This window comes from Budorcas taxicolor, chromosome 3 (assembly GCF_023091745.1).
Source record: "Budorcas taxicolor isolate Tak-1 chromosome 3, Takin1.1, whole genome shotgun sequence".
Taxonomy (NCBI): Eukaryota; Metazoa; Chordata; class Mammalia; order Artiodactyla; family Bovidae; genus Budorcas; species Budorcas taxicolor.
The window spans coordinates 78,571,457-78,594,401 of record NC_068912.1 but is presented as its reverse complement, the minus strand read 5'-3'; the positions used below and the strand labels follow the sequence as shown (position 1 = coordinate 78,594,401).

Sequence of the window (22,945 nt, the reverse complement as noted above, 5' to 3'; positions counted from 1 at the left end):
ACAGAGTGTATGATTCACAGTTGTGTTTCCGAGGAACTGCAGTGTCGCTTCCCCAAAGATTTGATTTAGAGGTTTGAACGATGCCTCTGAGAAAACACAAAAGGTTTGGGTGAGGTTAATTTTTCAAGGATGTTTTGGTGACTTTCAGGAGTTGCAGTCGTCATTGTAGAGGGTGAGTCCAGGAAGGGGAAGAATGAGTTATTTAATGTTGTTATCCTTTCGTAGATTTCACCTTTTATGGACGCTGCTCATGGCCCATTCGCCAGGAAACTGGCAGCTCAAATAGCAGGCTTTCAGCCAGTCAGACTAGGACCGACAGCATTCTTTATGCCTCTCCATTCATAAATATCAACCCCCTAGGGAAATAACTTTGTAATTCAAAATTACCCGCATCCACTTTTTAACTGTAAGAATAGAAACTACTCAAATAATAAAGGAGAAATGTAGAAATTTCAGCATTATTTAAGACACTAGTGTAACTCTCAATTTATTCTTCTTAGTTTTTGTGTTACATTGGAGCCTAATTGATTAACAGTGTTGTGTTAGTTTCAGGTGTACAGCAAAGGGATTCAGTTACACATATACATGCATCTCTTCTTTTTCAAATTCTTTTCCCATTTAGGTTGTTGCAGAGTATTGAGCAGAGTGCCCTCTGTGAAATGGCAACCCACTCCAGTATTCTTGCCTGGAGAATCCCTGGGACAGCGGAGCCTGGTGGGCTGCCGTCTGTGGGGTCACACAGAGTCGGACACAACTGAAGTGACTTAGCAGCAGCAGCAGCATCAGGTCCTTGTTGGTTATAGCAGTTGGTTATAGCAGTGCGTACATGTCAGTCCCAAACTCCCAATCTAATCCTTCACCCACCCTTCCCCCTGGTAACTGTAAATGCATTCTCTAAATCTGTAAGTCCATTTCCATTTTGTAAATAAGTTCATTTGTATCATTTTTTTTAGATTCACTTATAAGCAATATTTTATGTTTGTCTTTCTCTATCTGGGTTTACTTCCCTCAGTATGACAATCTCTAGGCTCCAACCATGTGGCTGCAAATGGCACCATTTCATTCTTTTTATGGTTGAGTAATATTCCATTCTATATATGCACCACTGCTTCTATCTATAAAATTTTTTGCCACACTATCATTATGTATACTCATTATAGAAAAACAGAAAGATATTAAAAAATGAAATAATCTATAATCTAATAGCCTTAGATAACCACAACTTTGGTATATTTTATTTCCAAGATTTTTCATGTGTAGGTTATGTAATTTATATTTTTATACATATGATAATTTACTTTAACATATGATACTTTTTCTTACTTTAACATGTGATAATGTCCCCCATGCCATTAAATTGCATTTGAAAATAGCTCACAGTTTGTTTTATTCTGATCATGAAACTGATGCAAGCACAAAATTGACATAAGCATGATATTGATGTAATCCCAGACGAGCCCATCTTAGGGCTTCCCTGGTGGCTGCGACTGTAAAGCTGTCTGCCTGTGATGCGGGAGACCCCAGTTCAATCCCTGGGTCAGGAAGATCTCCTGGAGGAGGAAAGGGCAACCCATTCCAGTATTCTTACCTGGAAAATTCCATGGACAAAGGAGCCTGATAGGCTACAGTCCATGGCATCCCAAAGAGTCGGACACAACTGAGTGACTTCACTTTCTTTCAGTTACTTTTTAAAATTCAAACAATATGGAGAAGTATAGATAAAGAATAAATACAGAGAAAGAAGGATATCCTGCTAGTTGCAACAATATGGATGGATCCTCAGTACATTATGCTGTGAAATAAGCCAGACAGAGAAAGACAAGTGCCACGTGGTACCATTTGTATGCAGAATCTAGAAAAGAAAGTCAGACTCATAGAAACAGAGAGTAGAAAAGTGGTTGCCAGGGACTGGGTGTGGGGAAACAGGCAGAATTTGGTAAAAGTGTACAAACTTCCAACTACAAGATGAATATGGTCTGAGGATCTAATGTATTTGTTGTTGTTTAGTCGCTTGGTTGCGTCCAACTCTTTGCAACCCCTGGACTGTAGCCCACCAGGCTCTTCTGTCCGTGGGATTTCCCTGGCAAGAATACTGGAGTGGGCTGCCATTTCCTTCTCCAGGGGCTCTTCCCTGACCCAGGGATTGAACCCATGGATCGAGCTCACGTTTCCTGCATTGCAGATGAATTTTTTACCACTGAGCCACCGTGGAATCATGAGAAGCTAACATAGAGCATAGTGACTATAGTTGATGGCACTGTATTGTACAACTGAAATTTGCTGAGAGAGTAGAACTTAAATGTTCTCATAAAAGAAGGAAAGGAAGCAAGGAGGGAGGGAAGAAGGGATGAAAGAAAGAAATATACGTGAAGTAATGGATGTGTGAATTAACTAGATGGGAGAAATCCTCCCACAATGTATATGTAGGTCAGATCATCACACATACACATTAAACATCTTACAATTTAATTTCACAATTATACCTCAATAAAGTTAGAGAAAGACTCTGAAATCACAAGTGTGTGTGTGTGTGTGTGTGTGTGTTGCATTTACTTGATTCCAAAAATTCCTCCACTGGGATATGCTTCATTGGTTTAATAATCTTCTGGTGCAAAGTAAGCTTCATTAAATGAATAAAAGAATTTTTTTTTTTTTTTTTTTTTTTTTTTTTTTTTAACCTCAAGTCAATTTATTTTACTAAATAATGTAGATAGTTTATACAAATCATGAAATTATAGAAGTTTATACCTCAAAGAGATCCTAAAATTCATTTGAAAATTGAAATAAAATTGTAGAATAAGGAAATTCAAATGTATCAAACTAAAGTTAGAGATCCATATGATTATATTTCCCTTGAATGCAAAGGTAGTAATATATTTTCCTGTATATAACTAGTCCCACATATATCACCATGCCCTACCTACCTACAGCCCTCATCGTAGTTTTCTTTTTTTTTTTTTTTTTTTTAATTTTAAAATCTTTAATTCTTACATGTGTTCCCAAACATGAACCCCCCCCCACCTCCCTCCCCATAACATCTCTGTGGGTCTTTTCTAACCAATTATAACAAATTGCAAGCTGCTATCTTCAGAATAACCATTAGAAATTGAATCTAAACTTATTTAAATTTCAGAATTAAAAATGAATCTAAATCACTTCTGTCCATCAGCTGCTGCTGCTGCTGCTGCTGCTGCTAAGTTGCTTCAGTTGTGTCTGACTCTGTGCGACCCCAGAGATGGCAGCCCACCAGGCTTCCCCATCCTTGGGATTCTCCAGGCAAGAGCACTGGAGTGGGTTGCCATTTCCTTCTCCAATGCATGAAAGTGAAAGGTGAAAGTGAAGTTGCTCAGTCGTGTCCAACTCCTAGCGACCCCATGGACTGCAGCCTACCAGGCTCTTCCGTTCATGGGGTTTGCCAGGCAAGAGTACTGGAGTGGGTTGCCATTGCCTTCTCCCCGTTCATCAGCAGTTATGTTTAATACCATAGTGACTTGATGCTTTTTATACCACATGTTCATTATCTTGATCTCTTTATTCTCTTTGATGTTGATAGTTTCATTTGGGGGCACATCAAAAATTCCAGGCTTTTATCTGCATTCATATTCCCAAGTTTATTTATAAATTGCTAAAAGGTAAACAACTTTTTAAAAAGTCAGCCAAAAGTTGTTGACAGATACATTTTTAATACCAAAGTTATATATTCTTTCATATGCATAATTCAGTCATAACCGGCTTGTCCCATCTTTCAAAATACTATGGTTTGGATTTCAAAGAATCTGGCAGTCTCTTCTACCTCCCATTGCATAGCCTGGTATATGACAGTTTATCGTCTGTGTACTAATAACTTTTCACTTTATTACTGCATCAGGTGGAATCTTTTTTAAAAAATGTTTAAGGGGCAATAAGGGTTTGAATTCAGTCACATGAGAGGCTATCAATTCAAATACTCAGCTCAACTGAGGCAACCCTGAGATGAGCTAATCACTTCTACTCAAAGATACATTCTCACAAGTACAACCAAAGACAATTCTGGAACATATCCTGTTAGCAGCCACCAGTTTTATTTTCACATTGATTATAAGATGCACCTCAATTTCAGAAATCTTAATATTTTCATATTTTCAAAAGTATGTTTCCCACAATTAAGGAAATATGTACAATTGTAGGCAAAAGAAGATATACTCTGCTCTATAACCTGCAGTCAATAGTAGCCACTTAAATTTATGATATGGAGTATTTTGGAATGTATATGTGTGTGCATTTATATACATATACATCTATATAATCATATAAATGGTTCCATACTATTCAATTATATGAATGTGCCTATCTTTTATTAATGGAGTTTTAGGTTGAGTTTATCCTTTTATTTTTTGCTAGTATGTAAAATAGTGCAATGAGCAACCTTAAACTTATATCCTCGTGGACTTGTATATTACTCTCCAAAAGATGAATTGCTAAAAATGGAATCACTGTGTTAAACAGTATGTGCATTTCAAATAATGCTACATATTACCAAATGTCCATCCAAAAATTCATACCAGCATTATGATTGACATTTTTTTCTACACACTTAGCAACACTGAGTTATGCCAGTATCTCTTGCCTTTTCCAATCTGGTAAAATGTGATACGTGATTGTTTTTAATGCTATTTTAATTACTAAAGCTTTTAATATGTGCATAATATTTCATTCTGTCACAAATCATGATTTGTTTCACTTTAATAACTAGGCATTTAAATTGCTTCAAATTCTCCTATATGCCTTGAACATCTTTGTACATAATTCTTTGATCTTAAGATATTTTCTTAGGCTTAGAGTTCTAAAATAGACAAAGACATACAAATATACCAAAATATGCAAAGTACTTTATGTATATTTTTATATGCAGTGTATGCACACTATACAATATACACATATATAAGATAAATTTCAAATAATTTTTCAACTAGTTAATGTAAAATTGTAACATTCAAAGATGTAGAGAAAAAGAAAAAAATAGAAAATTTTATATGTAATAACTTTTCTGTGACTCCTTTCCTTATAAACCTATCCTAAAATTTTTTAAACAAAGTTGCTATGAATTTTTTTTAAGTAATACACACAGTACTTTTTATTAGCCATCATTTCAGCTAAGATTTACAAGATCACAAAAGTACAACTCACCTTCTCAAGTTAAGTTCTCATGATAAAATTCTTTCTCCTGACCTAAGAAAAACTTCTAATTTTCTCTTTCAGTTCACTGCAGTCACTCAGTCATGTCTGACTCTTTGCGACCCCATGAACCACAGCACGCCAGGCCTCCCTGTCCATCACCAACTCCCAGAGTCCACCCAAACCCATGTCCATTGAGTCAGTGATGCGAACCAACCATCTCATCCTCTGTCGTCCCCTTCTCCTCCTGCCTTCAATCATACCCAGCATCAGGGTCTTTTCAAATGAGTCAGCTCTTCGCATCAGGTGGCCAAAGTATTGGAGTTCCAGCATCAACATCAGTCCTTCCAATGAACACCCAGGACTGATCTCCTTTAGGATGGACTGGTTGGATCTCCTTGCAGTCCAAGGGACTCTCAGGAGTCTTCTCCAATACCACAGTTCATTATCTCCTCTCATATACTAAATGTGTATGGAGTTGAGGGGAGCCTGGAACAATATATTGGATATTGTGCTGCTGCTGCTGCTGCTAAGTCACTTCACAAATTCTCCTTCTCTATTAATGTGTGTGCCATGTGCTCATTTGTGTCCAACTCTTTGTGACCCCATGGACTGTAGCCCTCCAGGCCTCTCTATCCATGGAATTTTCCAGGCAAGAATGCTAGAGTAGGTCACCATTTTCCTCCTCCAGGGGATCTTCCTGATGCAGGGATCGAACCCATATCTCCTGCATTGCAGGGGGGTTCTTTACCCACTGAGCCATCATGGAAGTCCCATTAATGATAATGGCTGTCACTTATTGAGTATTTTCTATGTGCAAGCACTCAGATTTTCACATCCTGGCAAAGCTCCCTACATTACTGTCCTTATCAGTGTCTTCGCAGTTATTAGATTGGGTAGGAAAGTAAAGATCAATGAATCATGAAAGTATTCATCTGTAACACTAGTACCTGTACTAATATCAATTTACCAGATTAACACTAGCGTCTATCCTCATCCATTACATAATATGCAGATTTGGTCAGTTTCTTCATGAACATCTGAAATAAACAATAGACATACAATGCAGACACAGTGCACATTTATTGCAAAGTGAAATTGCCAATCTTAGAAAGGATATGGAGTTCCATGAAGTCAAGGAAAGAGATGGTATAAAGCTCTTTAGGTTATATTCAAAGTCATTCTCAAATGAGGGTTTAGCAAAAATAAAACTTAATAATTGAAGAAGAAATAAAGGAAGCTCATATAATAGCCACTTTGAAAGAAAAATAAGAAATTGAGAGGCCCTTGAAAAATTGCTAAAACTCTCAATTAACCCTGTAATATAGAATCTCTTTATAATCATGAATGAAAACCAAATCTGAAACTAGATTGGTATATGAATCTATAATATAATTTTTATCAAAAAAATATACCTTTCCTCAAAATATCCACAGAATCACTTTTCTTCATTCTAAGAATTCATTGATTTGATTGCAGTATGTTAATAAAAGATATTTTCACAAGTTTAGTTTATGACAATTTCAAGCTTTTTTATCACTATAGCCTATGAAATTTTAGCAGCCATTTAAATGCATTCATTCTAAGTGACTTTTTTCTGATACTATCAGATAAGGCATTCTATATCATAATAGTGGTCACATTATCTGCAAAACATACAATCTCCATTTTCCAAAATGATGAAAGTGGACATCAGAGAGGTTATGTAATTTTTCCAAGGTCACACAGTAAGTGAATAAAGTCAGGATTCAAATTTTATTCAGTCTGATTCCAACAGTATTTGTATGGAATATACTCTATAAATTATAATTGAATTGATTATACTTTATTTACTAATCCTGCTGATATGATCTGTTTTTTGGGTTTTTTTAGAAAAAGCTAATTCAATTCTCACTCATGCTGCTTAGTATAGCTCCTGGAATTTTTTTCTCTCCTTTCATGCATTCTGACACTCTGTGTTGCTTCCATCTGTGAGTTCTGTCTCTGCATTCTCACTCCTGGACAAAAGTGGGTCACTTGCCCTGTGTGTACAGCAGGCCTGGTAGAGTGGCAGTTGTTTGGGTTGGTAGACTGCAAGGGTGGGAACAGTCTTCTAAACAAACAAGACTGCCTTCTCCTGCTGTCCATACTTCAGGTGGTACTTTCAGAATGACTTTTTCCAGCCCCAGATGAACAGAGAGTAAAATTTGCAGCTCTTTTGACACCTGGCATTTGTAAGTGCAAATCCTCTTTACAGTCAGGTAGGGTTGGTGGCCCTGACATCCCAATTTGATAGGGATGCAGTTAGAATCGCTGACCTGCCCAAGGGCAGATATTAACAAAGAAACACAGTCATGACTGAAACTCACAGTGTGCGATGAAGTTCTAAATTCTTTACTGTAACATCAAAGCATAATAATTAAAAGCATAGATGTCTCGGCTCTCTGGATTTGAGCTAGTTACTTAAGGTTCCTCATCTTGGTGAGGTGGTCATATGAATTAAAGGAAATAATATTATGAAGCATCACACAGAGTTAGGACACAATAAATAACATCTATTACCCTTTATTGGGCCTATAGTGACAAATGCTACAAAACTCCTGAAGGAAGCACGACTCTGACATAAATTCTTAGTAAATTTAAAACAACTAAAAATAAATCTTCATGAACTGAACTGGCCTTGATGTGAAAAAATGTTCTAAATTTCAACTTTGCAAAGTGGAAAACCTACAGAAAATGGAGAGATGTGTGCAGAAAGTGAGGAGGAAATGAGACCTTGCCCACTCCTGAGGCTTGCTCTGGACAAACCATGAGGACACACTTTTCCTCCACACGAAAGCCTGGCAGTAGTGCAGCCTCTCTGTGCAGTTTGGTGCACAAGCAGTCATTCCTTTGCCAAGTAAACCTTGTGCTCTTACTCAGTTTCTGTACCTACGTATTTTACTTCCTTTTCACCCTCTTTTTTTTTTTTTGTATTTTTCCCTTTCTCTTCTAAAATCTCTCTCCCTTTCCCTTTCTCCTTTAATATTTTCACATATACAATCCCTACTCCTTATTCACTTATCTTTTTCACTTTTTATTGACATATAGTTGACTTGTGCTTTGGCCCAGCCACTTCATTCTTCCTGGAGCTGTTAGTAATTGCCCTCTGCTCTTCCCCAGTAGCATGTCGGACACCTTCTGACTTGGGCGGGGGGTGGGGGGGGGGGGTTGGGGGTGAGGGGCTCATCTTCCTGTGCCATACCTTTTCATCACAGTCCAAGGGATTCTCCAGGCAAGAATACTGGAGTGGGTTGCCATTTCCTCCTCCAGCAGACCATGTTTTGTCAGAACTCTTCACTATGACCTTTCTGGCTTGGGTGGCCCTGCAAGGCATGGCTCATAGCTTCACTGAGTTACAAAAACCCTTTCATCATGACAAGACTGTGATCCATGAAGGGATGCTTTCGAACTGTGATGATGGATAAAATTCTTGAGAGTCCCTTGGACAGCAAGGAGATCAAACCAGTCAATCCTAAAGGAAATCAGCCCTGAATATTCATTGGAAGGACTGATGCAGAAGCTGAAGCTCCAATACTTAGGCCGCCTGATGGGAAAAGTCAGCTCACTGGAAAAGACCCTGATACTGGGAAAGACTGAGGCAGGAGAAGAGGGAGACGACAGAGGATGAGATGGCTGGATAGCATCACTGACTCAATGGACATGAATTTGAGCAAACTCTGGGAGATAGTGGAGGACAGCAGAGCCTGGAGGGCCATAGTGCTTGGGTTTTCAGAGTCAGACACAACTTAGCAACTGAATAACAACATAGTTGATTTACCATGCTGTGTTAGTTTCAGGCATGCAACACAGTGATTCAGTTATAATACTTACATATATATATATATATATATATATATATATATATATACACATATATATTTTCTTTTTCAAATATTTTTCCTTATAGGTTATTACAAAATATTGAGCATAATTCCCTGTGCTATATAGTAGAATGACCTCTTCTTTTAAAGATGTCATACTAATTTCTTTTAACCTTGGGTTTTGTGTGCATGTGCGTACCTGTGTGTGTGTATGTAACTTTGCTTGGTAATGAGACTCATAGGAAACCGCCTTTCAGAAAACGTTATCACATTATGGTGATTCTGTGTGCCTTTTTCCATTTCTCAGAACTCCCTAAGTATGCATGACAATTACTTTCCAGGACCACAGAATTGCTATTTTGTCAACAAGCTAATGGCAACAAGTTGTTCTTCTAGGACTACATATGTGCCCACAGATGACTAATGTAATTTTGTTGTGACTTCTTTGTTCCAAGAGCAGAATAAGTAAGAGTTCGGGACCCAAAGTCAAGAAGTACTAAGTTTGCATCTCTATTCTAGTCTTACTATTTGCTAACTGGATGACTGTAGACAAGGCTACTAAATGACTTGAAACCTCAGTTCTCTCATCTGGAAAAGAGGGATAATAATGGCAGTTTCCTAATAGAGATATTATCAAAATTAAGAGTTAATATCAGTAAAACCCCTTGAATAGTTCTTAGGATGAAGGAAGAGGTATAAAGTTTTCATTGTTGCTACTATTGTTTTCATTAGAGTTGGGACACCTTGGATTGAATTTTGGCTTTACCACTTACTAGCAGAGTGAACTTGGGCTAGTGAAGTAGAGATAATTATCCTGACTCTGTTTATCCCCTCAATGTATAAAGAACAAAAAGCATGTTAATGTTTGATATTTTATTTTGTTGTAGAACAAACATAATAATTGCTATTTTGATCTTGAATTCTTTAAAAATAATCAGTAATAGAATTGTTATAATACTGAACTATTATCTAACTTCATAGAGTCTTCATTTTTCATTCACGTCTAATATTACAGTCCTCTTCTATACGGTAAGCTCCATGAAGGGAAGGGTAGGTACATCTCAGACATTTCTGTGAATTCCTCAGCATCTAGCACAATGCCTACTTGTGCAGGAACTCACATTCAAATGAATCAAAAGATAAATATGCATTCAACCAACTTTCATCTCCTGTTAGGCCAAGCATTATATCAAGTAACTTGAATAGATGATAGCTACCATGTAATACACAAAAAATTAAATGTGCATGATAGAATTCACTGTTCTTATCATAAGAGAAATTTAGAGTTGGAAAGAATTTGAAAATTTTGGTCTATCTCCTTGCTCAGTGAAGAATACCATTTGTGATATCATCTCCTTTCATTCTCTGCCTCAAAAGCTACTCAAATTCAGAGTCAACTCTAATTCAACAATGTTAGTAAAGCTCACCCTGACAAAGTAACAGAAACAAAAACAAGATGTTTTTCAAGTACATACTGTCAACTACAAATTGGCACTTGCCATCTACTTCTACAAGGAGTAAATTATGCGCTGCTGCAACTGCTGACTTTCAACACCCCTGAAAGGAGTTCAGGATGGAGAGCTGAGGCACGCTGTGCTCTGGGAAAAACTGGCAGAACAGGTCTTCAGATAGATATTTTATGAACCAATTCTTTTATTTTGTGAACCAGTTCTTGTATCTCTTCATATCTAGAAAAGCACTAAAATCCTTCATGGTGACAACTGCTCCTAGCAGAAACCTTCTGCAAAAAAATATGAGTTTGATTGTATGTATTCCCCTTTCACCAAAACCACATATACTCTGACCATTCCCCTACCTCTTTGGAGCAGTTCCTCAGAGCTATCTGAAATGCTCTGAAAGTTCAGAGAAATGTCCTCATTTTTCCCCTAAATAAAACTTAACTCATAATTCTCAATTTATGTGTGTGTGTATGCATTTTTTAAGTCAGCAATACCATTTTAAAGATTTCACAAATTTTATCCCATTTGATGTCCACCACAAGATGCTTTTGAACTGTGGTGTTGGAGAAGACTCTTGAGAGTCCCTTGGACTGCAAAGATATCAAACCAGTCTATCCTAAAGAAAATCAACCCTGAATATTCATTGGAAGGACTGATGCTGAAGCTGAAACTCCAATACTTTGGCCACCTGATGTGAAGAGCCAGCTCATTGGAAAAGACCTTGATGCTGGAAAAGATTGAAGACAGGAGGAGAAGGGGACAACAGAGGATGAGATGTTGGATGGCATCACCAATTCAATGGACAGGAGTTTGAGCAAGCTCCGGGAGTTGGTGATGGACAGGGAAGCCTGGTGTGCTGCATTTCATGGGGTCACAAAGAGTCAGACACAACTGAGCAACTAAACTGCTGACAAGCCTTCAAAATAGATATTATTATCTATTTTATCTTAAAAATCAGGTAACCAAGTCACAATTAGATTAAATATCTTATTTCTTGTCATATAGATTGTAAGTGGAGGAACTGGGATTCACACCCAAGTCTATAAGATTCCAGAGCCCTAGCGGCATTTAAACCAAGGAACAACATTTCCTGTTCTGCTCATTGGGCAATTAATTTTGCAGTGAAAAAACTTCACAGTGCTGTCACTTGGACTATTGTCTTAAGCTTTTACTTGCATATGTTACTGTTACTAGTTTTTAGAAATGCTTATATCTTATTTTCTGGAAGTTTATATATTTATGTCTCCAAATGTGTAAAAAAAATATGTAAAAATAACTTACACATAGTAAAGTCTCCGTAAATGTTTGGCATATTCATTCAAAACACCATGAAAGGATATTCTTTTCAAATCAGTTTATTTCTGTGTGAGAAAATTGCTCTTTCTGTTTAAAACTCCTTAGATTCCTAAAACAAAATGATAGAATCCTACTACGCAAAGATTATGTAATCTATTGCCTTCATTTTATGATCGAGAAACCTAAAGATAATTGACTTGCCCAAGGTCACAAACCTATTAACTTGCAGATCCATGGCCATGAACTCTGACCCCTAGAGTCACTGTCTGGTAATATTATTTCAGATATTCGAAAATAGTTTTGAGGCCCATCTTGGTCATCTTAGACCATGAAGTTTGAATTTTTCAGCATCTTAGACATTCTCCTAGTTTTAGCCCAGTTTTCCAATAGTCAAATTAACAAAGACTTTCTAAGGTACTGCAGGGAAACAGAAACATTCATTTATTATTGATAGCATTTTCATTGAGTATAATCTTTATGTAAAATAATCTGGCATTCTTAGGAATCAAAAATTTATCTGACTTCTGGTTTAGTTGTCCCATTTTGTAATAATAAAATTACATCTTAAGAAAATAATTGAAAGAAAAAGACCAATTTATACAAAGATGGATTTAAATAATTTCTACCTAGAAATGGCTGAACATTTGGAGAATGTTTCTTCGTAGAATATATACTCATGGAAATGATGTGTAAGCCAGATAGCAATAAGGAAAATTATGTAATAAATGAAAAAAGTAAAAAAGAAGATGGCATATTAATTGCAACATATAAGGATGTGAAGAAATTAGAATTGTAAATTGTGGATCTTTTAAGGTAAAAGGGTTTTTTGTCAAATCTTGCTATTTCTCCTTCTCTGGCATCGTTGATTAAACCCATAGCAAGAACTTTGGTGCCCAGAAGTGAAGGTAGCTAGAGTATAGGGTTGTTGGAAGGATAGAGAGGAGCTGTATCAAGAACAGATCGGGCCAGGCTGCGAGTCTCAGTCCATTCTGGATTCTATGACAAAACGCCACAGACTGCACGGCTCACAAGCAACAAAAATTCTTGAGAACAAGGACTGTGTTTAATTATCTTTGAACCCCCAGCATCTACCACAATGCCTGGTGTGTGTGTGTGTTAGTCGCTCAGTCGTGTCCGACTCTTTGCGACGCCATGGACTGCAGCCCACCGGGCTCCTCTGTCCATGAGATTTTCCAGGCAAGGATACTGGAGTGGGTCGCCATTTCATACAGTGGATAATAAGCAAATATTTGTTGAGAATCAATGCCCACATCCAAGACATTGAAAGTCAAGGGAAGATAGAAAGCAGGCACTAGCATGAACTAGAATTATCAAAGAAAACTTTATTGAGGAGGGAAATATACAAAGGGTAGATCTCATAATCGGAGAAGAGGATGACAGTTACTGAAGGTAAAAGAGAAAAAGCATAACGTGTAGTGTGTGATGAGGTGGGGACAATTAAATGTGTTTTGTTTGATAGGAAGGAGAAGCAGTGAATGTGTGACATAATTAAATACTTTGTTCTTATTAAAACTCTTCAGTACTATGTCCAGAGATTGTTAATGAAGGCAATGATCCTAAACTTAGTCCTTTTGGAAACCTCAAGGTGCATCAAAGTCATATAAAAATGTTTCATTTAGACACATTTTATATTATAAACAGTTTCCCAGATGACTAGCGGTAAAGAATTCACCTGCCAAGCAGGAGACAAGGGTTCTATCCTAGGGTCCGGGAAATCCCCTGGAGAAGGAAATGGCAACCCACTCCTGTGTGCTTGCCTGGGAAACCCCATGGACAGAGGAGCCTGGCAGGCTACAGTCCATGAGGTCGCAGAAGAGCAGGACACGACTTAATGACTAAACAACAAAGAATATTATAAACAGTATAGGGGGAAGCATGAGCTTTATAGGAGGGCAAATCTACATTTGAATTTTAGTTTTCCCACTTAACTATGTTATTAGGGCAAATCACTTAACTCTTTGAGCTTCAGTTTTCTTTCTGTAAAATGGGAATATATTGCCTATCTCCCACTGGGCTGATGTGGGGCTTGAATGCAGTAATTCTTATCAGATATTCAGTGCAGTGCTTGGTATATAGTAGATATTAGTACACATGAGCACTACTGTTATTTTTAATAATGTGAATTGATGCATTGGTGTGTGTGTGATAAGTCAAGGTGGACATTTGGGTTACATATATTTGGGGATAAGCACACTTGAGTCTCCTTGATCTGAGGGTAATTGGAAATGGAAACAACTCAGAAAAAGATAATGTATAACATGGTGCCCCATGGCTGTTTGCCTCTTTAAAATGAAGTAAAGCCAACACTTTTGAGTCTATTGGCAATTGTATGATGTGAATGCTCAAACAGGAAGCTAATAATTTTCTCTACTAACTACCTGCTGTACAAACTGTCATGCAAATACTGCCTTATGATTTATGTAAACATTGAAAAATCCCATGACTTTATTCTTATGCTTGGATTTTTTTCTGTGGTAGAATACCTAATTGAATTAATTTCAAGTGTGTTTGTCTGTAACCCAGCCAAATATTTCCTTTTAAATACTTGAGCTCTATGTTGAATATACAGTTATGGTTCTTAGCACATTACTTTGTTTCAGTAATTAGATTTCATCCTGTAATCCCTTAATGAGGTTTTAGTTCCACATATACTAGGCTGTCTCCAATCCATATTAAGTGAAGATTTTTCATCTTGTACAGGTTCTTCCAGGGGACCCAGCCCCCTAACCATGGGAGCCCAGGACACCCTCCCTGTTGCAGCAGCATTTACAGAAACGGTCAATGCCTACTTCAAAGGAGCAGATCCAAGCAAGTAAGCCTGGGGCTTAGTCCACTATATTCTCAAAACTCTATGCTATTCAGTAGGGAACACTCCACATATAATTATTTCATTCCACATCCTAAGACAAAAAAAAATCTAGTCAGCAATAGCAGGTGACATACTTAGAATTAACTTAATTATGAATAGTAACTCACTGCTTTCTTTAAAATATATATATATATATATATATATATATATCCTCCTCATTCTGTGGCCCTTGGGGAAGCCAGTACCCCACGGGGCTCCCCCACGGCCCACAGCTAGAGGCAAGAGGATATATATATATATTCCAAAAGGTCCAAAACTCTAATCTTACTACCCAGAAATCTCTGATTCAGTCTTTTTTGTAAGTTACAGGAAACCCTAACTCAACTCTGTCAACAATGAGAAAATGTATTATCTCACAAAAGGAAATGTCTAGATCATGTCTTTATTGTCTTAGTCTTTCCTGGCTGAAAGTCACTCACCTATAAACGAAACAATGGTGCATTTCAATGAGAACCTGGAATACAACTACCTTTCCATAACATATAGATTAGTAAGAGAATAAATTATATTAATATGTAACCCTTGTTAAGTAAAGAAAAACTAGCCAAAAAAATTGTAATCACAGCAAAGTAAAAATTTTAGATAAAAATGTACCATTCCCTATTTACATGAGCCTCATGTCACTTATATCAGTACGTCTTGACAATGGACTTCACCTGAATGCACATGTGATGTAATTAGATACTTTGCCTCTCTGTAAGGAGTCCCCTGGATGGGGTTCAGGAAATCTATGGATCCCTTGAAATCATATTTCATATCTAATGTGTATGTCTGTATGCAAATTTGTCCATAGAGGGTCTACGGCATTCATTAATTTTACAAAGAGGTCAGATTTAAAAAAAAAAAGGTCTAGTGATAGTCTACATTGAAAACTAAACACTTAAGTCAAACTGATTTTGAAGTATGTGACTAATGCAATTCCAGGTCTGAATTTGAAGGATAAACAAAGGACAAACCTGAGAGGGGAAAGAATTGCTTTTTGTTTTTTACCTGCAGGGACTAGGGCTTAGAAAACCTTGGTATCCATGGAATAAAAGATCAGAAAAAAATTAAATGTGCATATACTATAGAGCACTATACTGTTTTATAAAAATTTATAAACAGTGATGTTAAGGATAGTTAGGACGTAGATCTCTCTATATATTTTAAGTGAGAATCTATAAGACTAATTGTTAATCCTCTTTACACTTCTGAAACAGTAGTGTTTTTTAGTCTAAATCTAACAGTATTATGCTGGAAAAACTAATATAATTAGTAACTCTACTCCTATCTAGCCACTGGGATCTATCAACTTCCCTAAATATCCTTTGAATCAACACTCAGGTTTTATTCTGGGCCCAGAGTTTTGCAGAGAAGTAACCACTGTGGATTCTAGTGTCTTAGTTCATTTGGGTTGCTATAACAGATTAGGTGGTTTATAAATTACAGATATTTATTTTTCAAAGTTCTGGAGGCTGAAAAGTCCCAAATCAAGGCCCTGGCAGATTCAATATCTGATGAGAGCCTGCTTCCTGGTTCATAGGAATCTTATAGAGTGGAAAGGGCTAAGGAACTTTGTGGGTCTCTTATAAAGGCACCAGTCTCATTCATGAGGGCCCTACCATTATGACCTAATCACCTCCCAACAGCCCCACCCAAATATCATCACACTGGGGATTAGGTCTAAATGTATAAATTTGGGACATCACAAACATTCAGTCTATAGCATTCTGGTTTCTTCCATGCCTTTTCTTTTTCATCTTCAAAGCAGGAAGATCATTTGCCACAGCCACACATCAATAGAAATGAAAAGTTCATCATAGAGTATGCATTTGAACTGTTAGAGAAAAGTAAGCATCATGAGCTTAGTATACATACTTTATATACGTAAATATGTTTGTTCTGTGGACTTCTTCTTTGAATGAAGAATTTAGATTATTTTCTGTATGACCAGTTCTAAGGACTGCTTATTACTGACTACTCTATACCTTAGAAAACTCAGGGTGCCTTAAATTACAGGTAGAAACACATCCCCCCAAAAAATAACTAGTCAAAATTGTGGAGAGATATCTATAATGGAGTGAAAAACATTGGGAATCAGAGAAGAATGAATTCTTTTTCGTGCACTTAGTAATTGGCTTTGATTCATTCATTTATTCAGAGAGATCTAATTTCTAGTAAGGATACTTCTGCCCCCTAAAATCTGTTCTCAATATATCATGTCACCCCTTGGCTCAAAATCTTCCTAATTTGTTCAGAGGAAAAACCAAATGCTTCATAATGATGTATGAGCTTTGTCCTTCGTGACCCATTCCGGTTGCCACCTCTCTGATCTTGTCTCTGTCACTCTCCTGCTTGTTCACGCCCCTCTAGCTACTCTGCCTTCCTGGCTGTTGGTCTTTCATCAGCCCAATCCCATCTGCCTCTCAAGGTCTTTGAATCTGCTGCTCCTTCCGCATTAGCGAGATCTTCTCCCAGGTATCTGAGTGACTTGCACCCTCCCTTCCTTCAGGATTCTGCAGCAGGCATATCAGAGGCCACCCTTGTCCATCTGTGTAAAGCAGAAACTCTCCAGCCCTCTCTGCGGTCAACACTTCCTTTCTCCCTACCTCACTGTCTCTTTCTCGATAGTTAACATTTCAGTTGTTTTCTCATTAATAAACACTTTAATCAATGTGTTCCATGTTTTCAGTTTCACTGCCTGTCCCTTCTCCCACTAGAGTGTAAGCTTCATGAGAACTGGGACCTTGAGTATTTTGTTCATTGTTGTATCCTCAGTACTTAAAACAGGACCTGGCAAGGAGTACCCAACGCATAGTTGCTGAACAAATTGAGTCAAATTGCTCACTTAACATTTACAGAATGTCTGCTATGTGGCCACCAATGTACTAGACAGTGGTATATTGGCAGTGAAGACAGTTGATATGGAAAATAAGACTTGCACAGAAATATAATGCAAAGTCCATTATAGGAGGAGAATAGCTATGGGACAATGGGGTTAAGAAGTCCTTAATAATAATCTTTTTTTAAACCCCAAAAGTGGTGTAGCAGCCTACCAGTCACTTGTGGAACTGTCCCTATACAATCTGGGTTCTTCATCTTGTTTCAGTTTCCCCGGCACGCTATGACAACTGAGGTCTGTACCTGTGAGCCTGGTATCCATGACCTTGGCATTTCAATGATGTGGCACTTGAACCAAAGGAATTTTAGTGCTTTTCCTATCCCCTCCCAAATTACCTGAGTCTTTTAAGGATAACTGCATATATTGAGTCTTTTTTCAATTATATTGTTATAAAGTAGTTGCAGCATATACTATATGTTGGTACACGGGAGATTTAGTATATTTCACTGAAATTATGAGATCTGAAACTTATGAACAGATTATGAAGTGACATGCTTCTAAATTTAATTTCACCTCCTGTGATGAAATTAGAAGTGAATCATTCTAATTGCTGTTGCTTCGTCATTCACTTTGAAGGAAACAACTCAAGTGATAAGTTTGATCATGGAGTGAGGTGGGGTAGAGATTAAAGCCAAACATGGCACCACATGGAGAAATGATACAGAAAAAGCATGTGGGTTTGCTTTGCCTGAGGTTCTCTCACATCCTGTATCAAACATGTTCCCACTTGTTTTCAGACCACACATTGAAATGAGACATATACTACTTTATTTTATATTGTGACATATAATCCATTCAAATATGGTTTACGCTCTTTCTGAGTATTCAGAACACCTTGTAACAGGTATATCTGAAACTTTCTCAGTAGCTCATAAGCAGAGAATTACTTGACTTTGCTGCCACCTGGGGGAAACACATCACCTGTTATTAGCTCCTATTTGAACAACCCTAGTTGCTGCTGCTGCTGCTAAGTTGCTTCAGTCATGTCTGTGCGACCCCATAGAGAGCAGCCCACCAGGCTCCCCCGTCCCTGGGATTCTCCAGGCAACACTGGAGTGGGTTGCCATTTCCTTCTCCAATGCATGAAAGTGAAAAGTGAAAGTGAAGTCGCTCAGTTGTGTCTGACTCTTAGTGGTGCTAGGAACTAATTCTCTAATCCCAGAGAATTGTTTTCTCAGTTGTATTCTATCCTTCTCTCATCACCATATTTTTATTCAAGTGTCTGTCTCCTTGCTTAAATGGGAAGTTTGCTCAAGGTCATGTTTGTCCTATTTCTCACTGCGCATTCTGTATATGCGTTATATAATGTGTGGTTCATTGATTAGGCAGTTGATATATAATTAGGAAATGTATGAACTTATTTTTAAAACATTTTATTGAGTTCCTACTCTGCACTGGGTTCTATGTTTTGCACCTTTGCCTTCCTAGAACCTAAGACACAGAAGTTGCCTTCACAGTAGTAGATAAAATAATGTGCAAGAAACTACAAAATAGTTTTTTTCTTTAATCTGTCCATTTGTCCAAGGAACCTAAAGAAAGGAAAATCTAAAGAGGGCTGAATGGAAAGGATATTAAGGAAGGCTTTGGAAAGATCTGTCTTTGAACTGAATCTTGAAATATGAAAAGGAGTTTTTGCCTAGTGCCAAAGTCAGTGAAAAGGGATGATAAATAAAGGAAGGGAAGTAGCCTATGAACAGAAGTTTATGCTTGAGAAGAAATCCATGGGTTTAGTTATCAAAGTAGTAGAAGAGACATTTTATGTAAGGGATACATTTCTGACGACCTCACATAAATTAAGTCCACACGTTTCCTGACCAAAATAGGCCAGCATTTCTGTTGACCAGCTATCACAATGCTGCCTGTGGCAAAAGCGACAACCCAATTTATGAGCCACTTGACCAGTTGACCTTGAAATTTTGTCATTCTAGACAAATTTGTGGGGATTCATATGATTTCACGTTTACTTCATAAAGTACATGTGTTAATATTTCCATATTGCAGTATTTCAGATTTCCATGATTTAAACTCACATGAAATATACCCACATCACTCACTGATGAGGTCAGTCATTACTGTTGAACAAAGAATTTCCTTTAATGAGTGAGTATAGGTTGAAAATATTAATTATATATAGAAAATTTCAGATGATTTAGACATTGAATGGATTAATAAATCATCAAAGGTCTGACTCTGACAATTGAGATAAAGTGCAGAAATAAAATGTAGGTCAGGAGTGTAGGTGCTTATTATATTGGCTTATACTGACAACTTCTCTCATCATCCACCCAACATTGTAAGCCCTTTGAAGACAGAGGCTGCTTTGCTCATTTTTTAATTGCCTTCCCACTCAAACAAACAACTTACATATGAGTCAATAAATGTTTATTGAATTAATAAATACCACCCCCTCCTCTTGATGACTTGCTTTCAAAAACAAACTTTATCCTCTACCATGACACCATGTAGAGCTCATTTTGCAGAACCTGGAAAAAAACAGCAGAGTCCTTACCAAATAAAAAACATTCGAGCCACTGCTGCTAACAATATACTCAGTGATGGTAGATGCTACAGTCTAATTTTTAAAGTGCTCTGGCTAGCTGTTGTCTTCTTCTAGAGTTGTCAAATAAAACTTTTCATGTCTCATATGTTGGAAAATGTTGGGTAGACTTAGCTTAAGGGAAATTCCAGGCTTAGTACCAATTCATCACCAGTAAATCAAGCAAGGCTCATGAATCTAACACATAGAGAAGGAAGACAGCTGAGCTGACATCAAACTGGGAGATCAGCCATATTCTCAGGGAGAGATGGAGGGGCAAACTTCCAGACACCAAATTTCTCATTCAGAGCAGTTCAGAGTTAGAGATGATAATACCTGAGAGGGAAAAGGGTAACTTTAGGAAGCTTACCTGCCCCTCCACCTCTAACCCAAACCCAACTTTGCACATACAAGGCTATAGCAGTTCTTCACATAGCTATTTTGAATGTGTACCAAGGGCCATCTCACCTGAGCCATTTGTATCTCATCAGTCACAGTTATGCAGCATACAAGGTGCGTATAGGGCGAATAGAGTTTCCTATATTCAAGTGTGAGCCAACCTTTCATTGACCAAGCTCAATTTCCCTAGAAAGTACACTAGGGAACAGTGCAAAGGTCAGTCATCCAGATGTATCCGAAAGTCGTAAAGAAGTTCACTCATTATAAATATTTATTATTTCCCAAAGAACAATAATCATTTTTAGTTTTCTGCTTCTGGTCAAGATGGAGTAACCAATTGACCCTTCTACCTAAAAACACTTCAAAACGGACAAAGTATATGAAACAATAATTTGCAAGACATGGGACCTCAGGGAAAGGACAGTCACGCCTGAGAGGTGAGGTGTGCCCTATGATTGCCCCGACTGACTTCCTGGGAAGTATCCAGGCCATGAATATAGAGAGAGCCCACTAGCCTCACAGCTGTTCGTGGGAGAAGTCTCACTGAGGCACGCTACACTGCAAAACTGGCTGAGGAGGGCGCCCGAGGAAGCTAAGGGCTCCGGGCTCGGTAGAAGCTGGCAGTGGAGAAAGGACGCATATGGAGTCTGGAGCCGCGGACCCATCCACAGGAACCTCAGGAGCCAGACGCTATAGAATCTGCCAGTGTCACTGGGGTGGCAGTACCCACACCCTGGGGGCACCACGTCCCTCCTGCACTGCAGGAGCCTGATTCTAGATAAGCCATGAGCACTGCAAGAAGCCTGCCTACCAAGCACACTGCAACGAGGAAGAGAAAAAAAAAAAGCTTCGTTTTGCAGTGTCTCTCTAGTGCCCTCTACTGACAAAATAGAACATAGTGCCTGTTGGCCAAGGAAAAATACATACCTTATTCTCTAGAAGCAGGTAGTAGAGGGTGAATTGGAACTCCATTAGCTTTATTTAGAAATTGACACAGAGATCCTAAATTTCATGTGGAAATACAAAGGACCTAAAATAGGCAAAACATTTTTGAAAAAGAACAAAGTTGGTAGAATAATGTTACTTGATTTCAGAACAATTTAAAAGCCATAGTATCAAGACATATTGGTTGTGGTTTTAGTATAAAGATGGACAGAATAGATCAATGGAACAGAACAGAGAATTTAGAAATAGACCCACACATATGTGGACAACTGAATTTTAACAAAATTGCCAAGTGGATAAATTCTACAGATGGTAGTAGGATGATTAGATATACTCATCCACACAACTAAAAAATAAACCCGGACATATACCTCACAGAAAATATGCAAAAATTAGCTAAAAATGGATCACAACACTTAATGTAAAACTAAAAATAAAAAATTTCTAGAATAAAATAGGTGAAATTTTTGTGACTTTCAGGTTTATCTATGATTTCTTAGATAAGACTCCAAAAGAAAAAACTGATTAACTAAAACCCATAAAAGAATAAATTGATGAATTAAAAACATCTGCTCTTTGAAAAAAAAAACTTCTTCAAAGTTATTAATACTCTAAAGAGAAAGAAAAACAAGCCAGACTGGGAAAAAATCTTTGCAAAGCATATATCTGTTAAAAATATTTGTATCTAAAATGTACAAAAATCTCTCAAAATTCAGTAAAAGAACAGAAAACTCAGTTTATAAACTTGGCAGAAAGTTTGAGCAGACACTTCATCCAAGTAGATAAATCACAAAGAAACACACAAAAAGATGCTAACATCCTTAGCCATTAGGGAAATGCAGATTAAAACAACAATGAGATACCATTACTCACCTATTAGAATGACTAAAATTAAAAAGACAGACTACCAAGTGTTGGTGAGGATGTGAAGGAATTAAAACTCTCATACTCAGCTATGCTTTCCACTTCAGAAAACAGTTTGGCAGTTTCTTAAAAAGTTAAAGTTACACCTACCATGTGATCCAATCATTTCACTCATATTTATCCGAGAGAAATAAGAGCATGTGCCCATAGGCAAACTTGTACACACATATTAATCACAGATTTATTTGTAATAGGCAAAAAAAATGGAAAGAATTCAAATGTTATTCAATAAAGGAATTTTTTTTAATTGCCTGTGGTATATCCATATTCTACCCAGCAATAAAAAGACATGAACTATTGATTGCCACACTATGTGAGTGAATCTCAAAATAATTATGCCGAGTGGAAAAAGCCAGATCAAAAAAATCATACGCCTTTTGATTCTGTTTATATAAAAATTTTAGACAGTCCAAACTAATGTGTACTGTCAGAAAATATATTAGCGATTGCCAAGAGATAAGGAGGAAAGGATGGAAAAGTACAGGAGAGAAAACCAAAAACACAAGATGAAACTTTTAGGGACGTTGGAGATCTTGGCTATCTTGATTGTGTGATTGTTTCACAGATGTACATTATGTCAAAAATTATGGAATTTTACACTATAAATAAGTGCCAGTT

The 22,945-nt window shown here is 37.4% G+C and overlaps 1 protein-coding gene across 1 annotated transcript in view; it reads left to right on the top strand.

Moving 5' to 3' along the window:
- Window positions 1-22,945, top strand: part of SGIP1 (SH3GL interacting endocytic adaptor 1) — a 177,474-nt gene that overhangs the window by 133,401 nt on the left and 21,128 nt on the right. Inside the window, exon 20 of the mRNA XM_052638056.1 lies at window positions 14,474-14,585. Coding sequence (XP_052494016.1) covers window positions 14,474-14,585 — 112 coding nt within the window. The remainder of the gene's footprint in view (window positions 1-14,473; window positions 14,586-22,945) is intronic.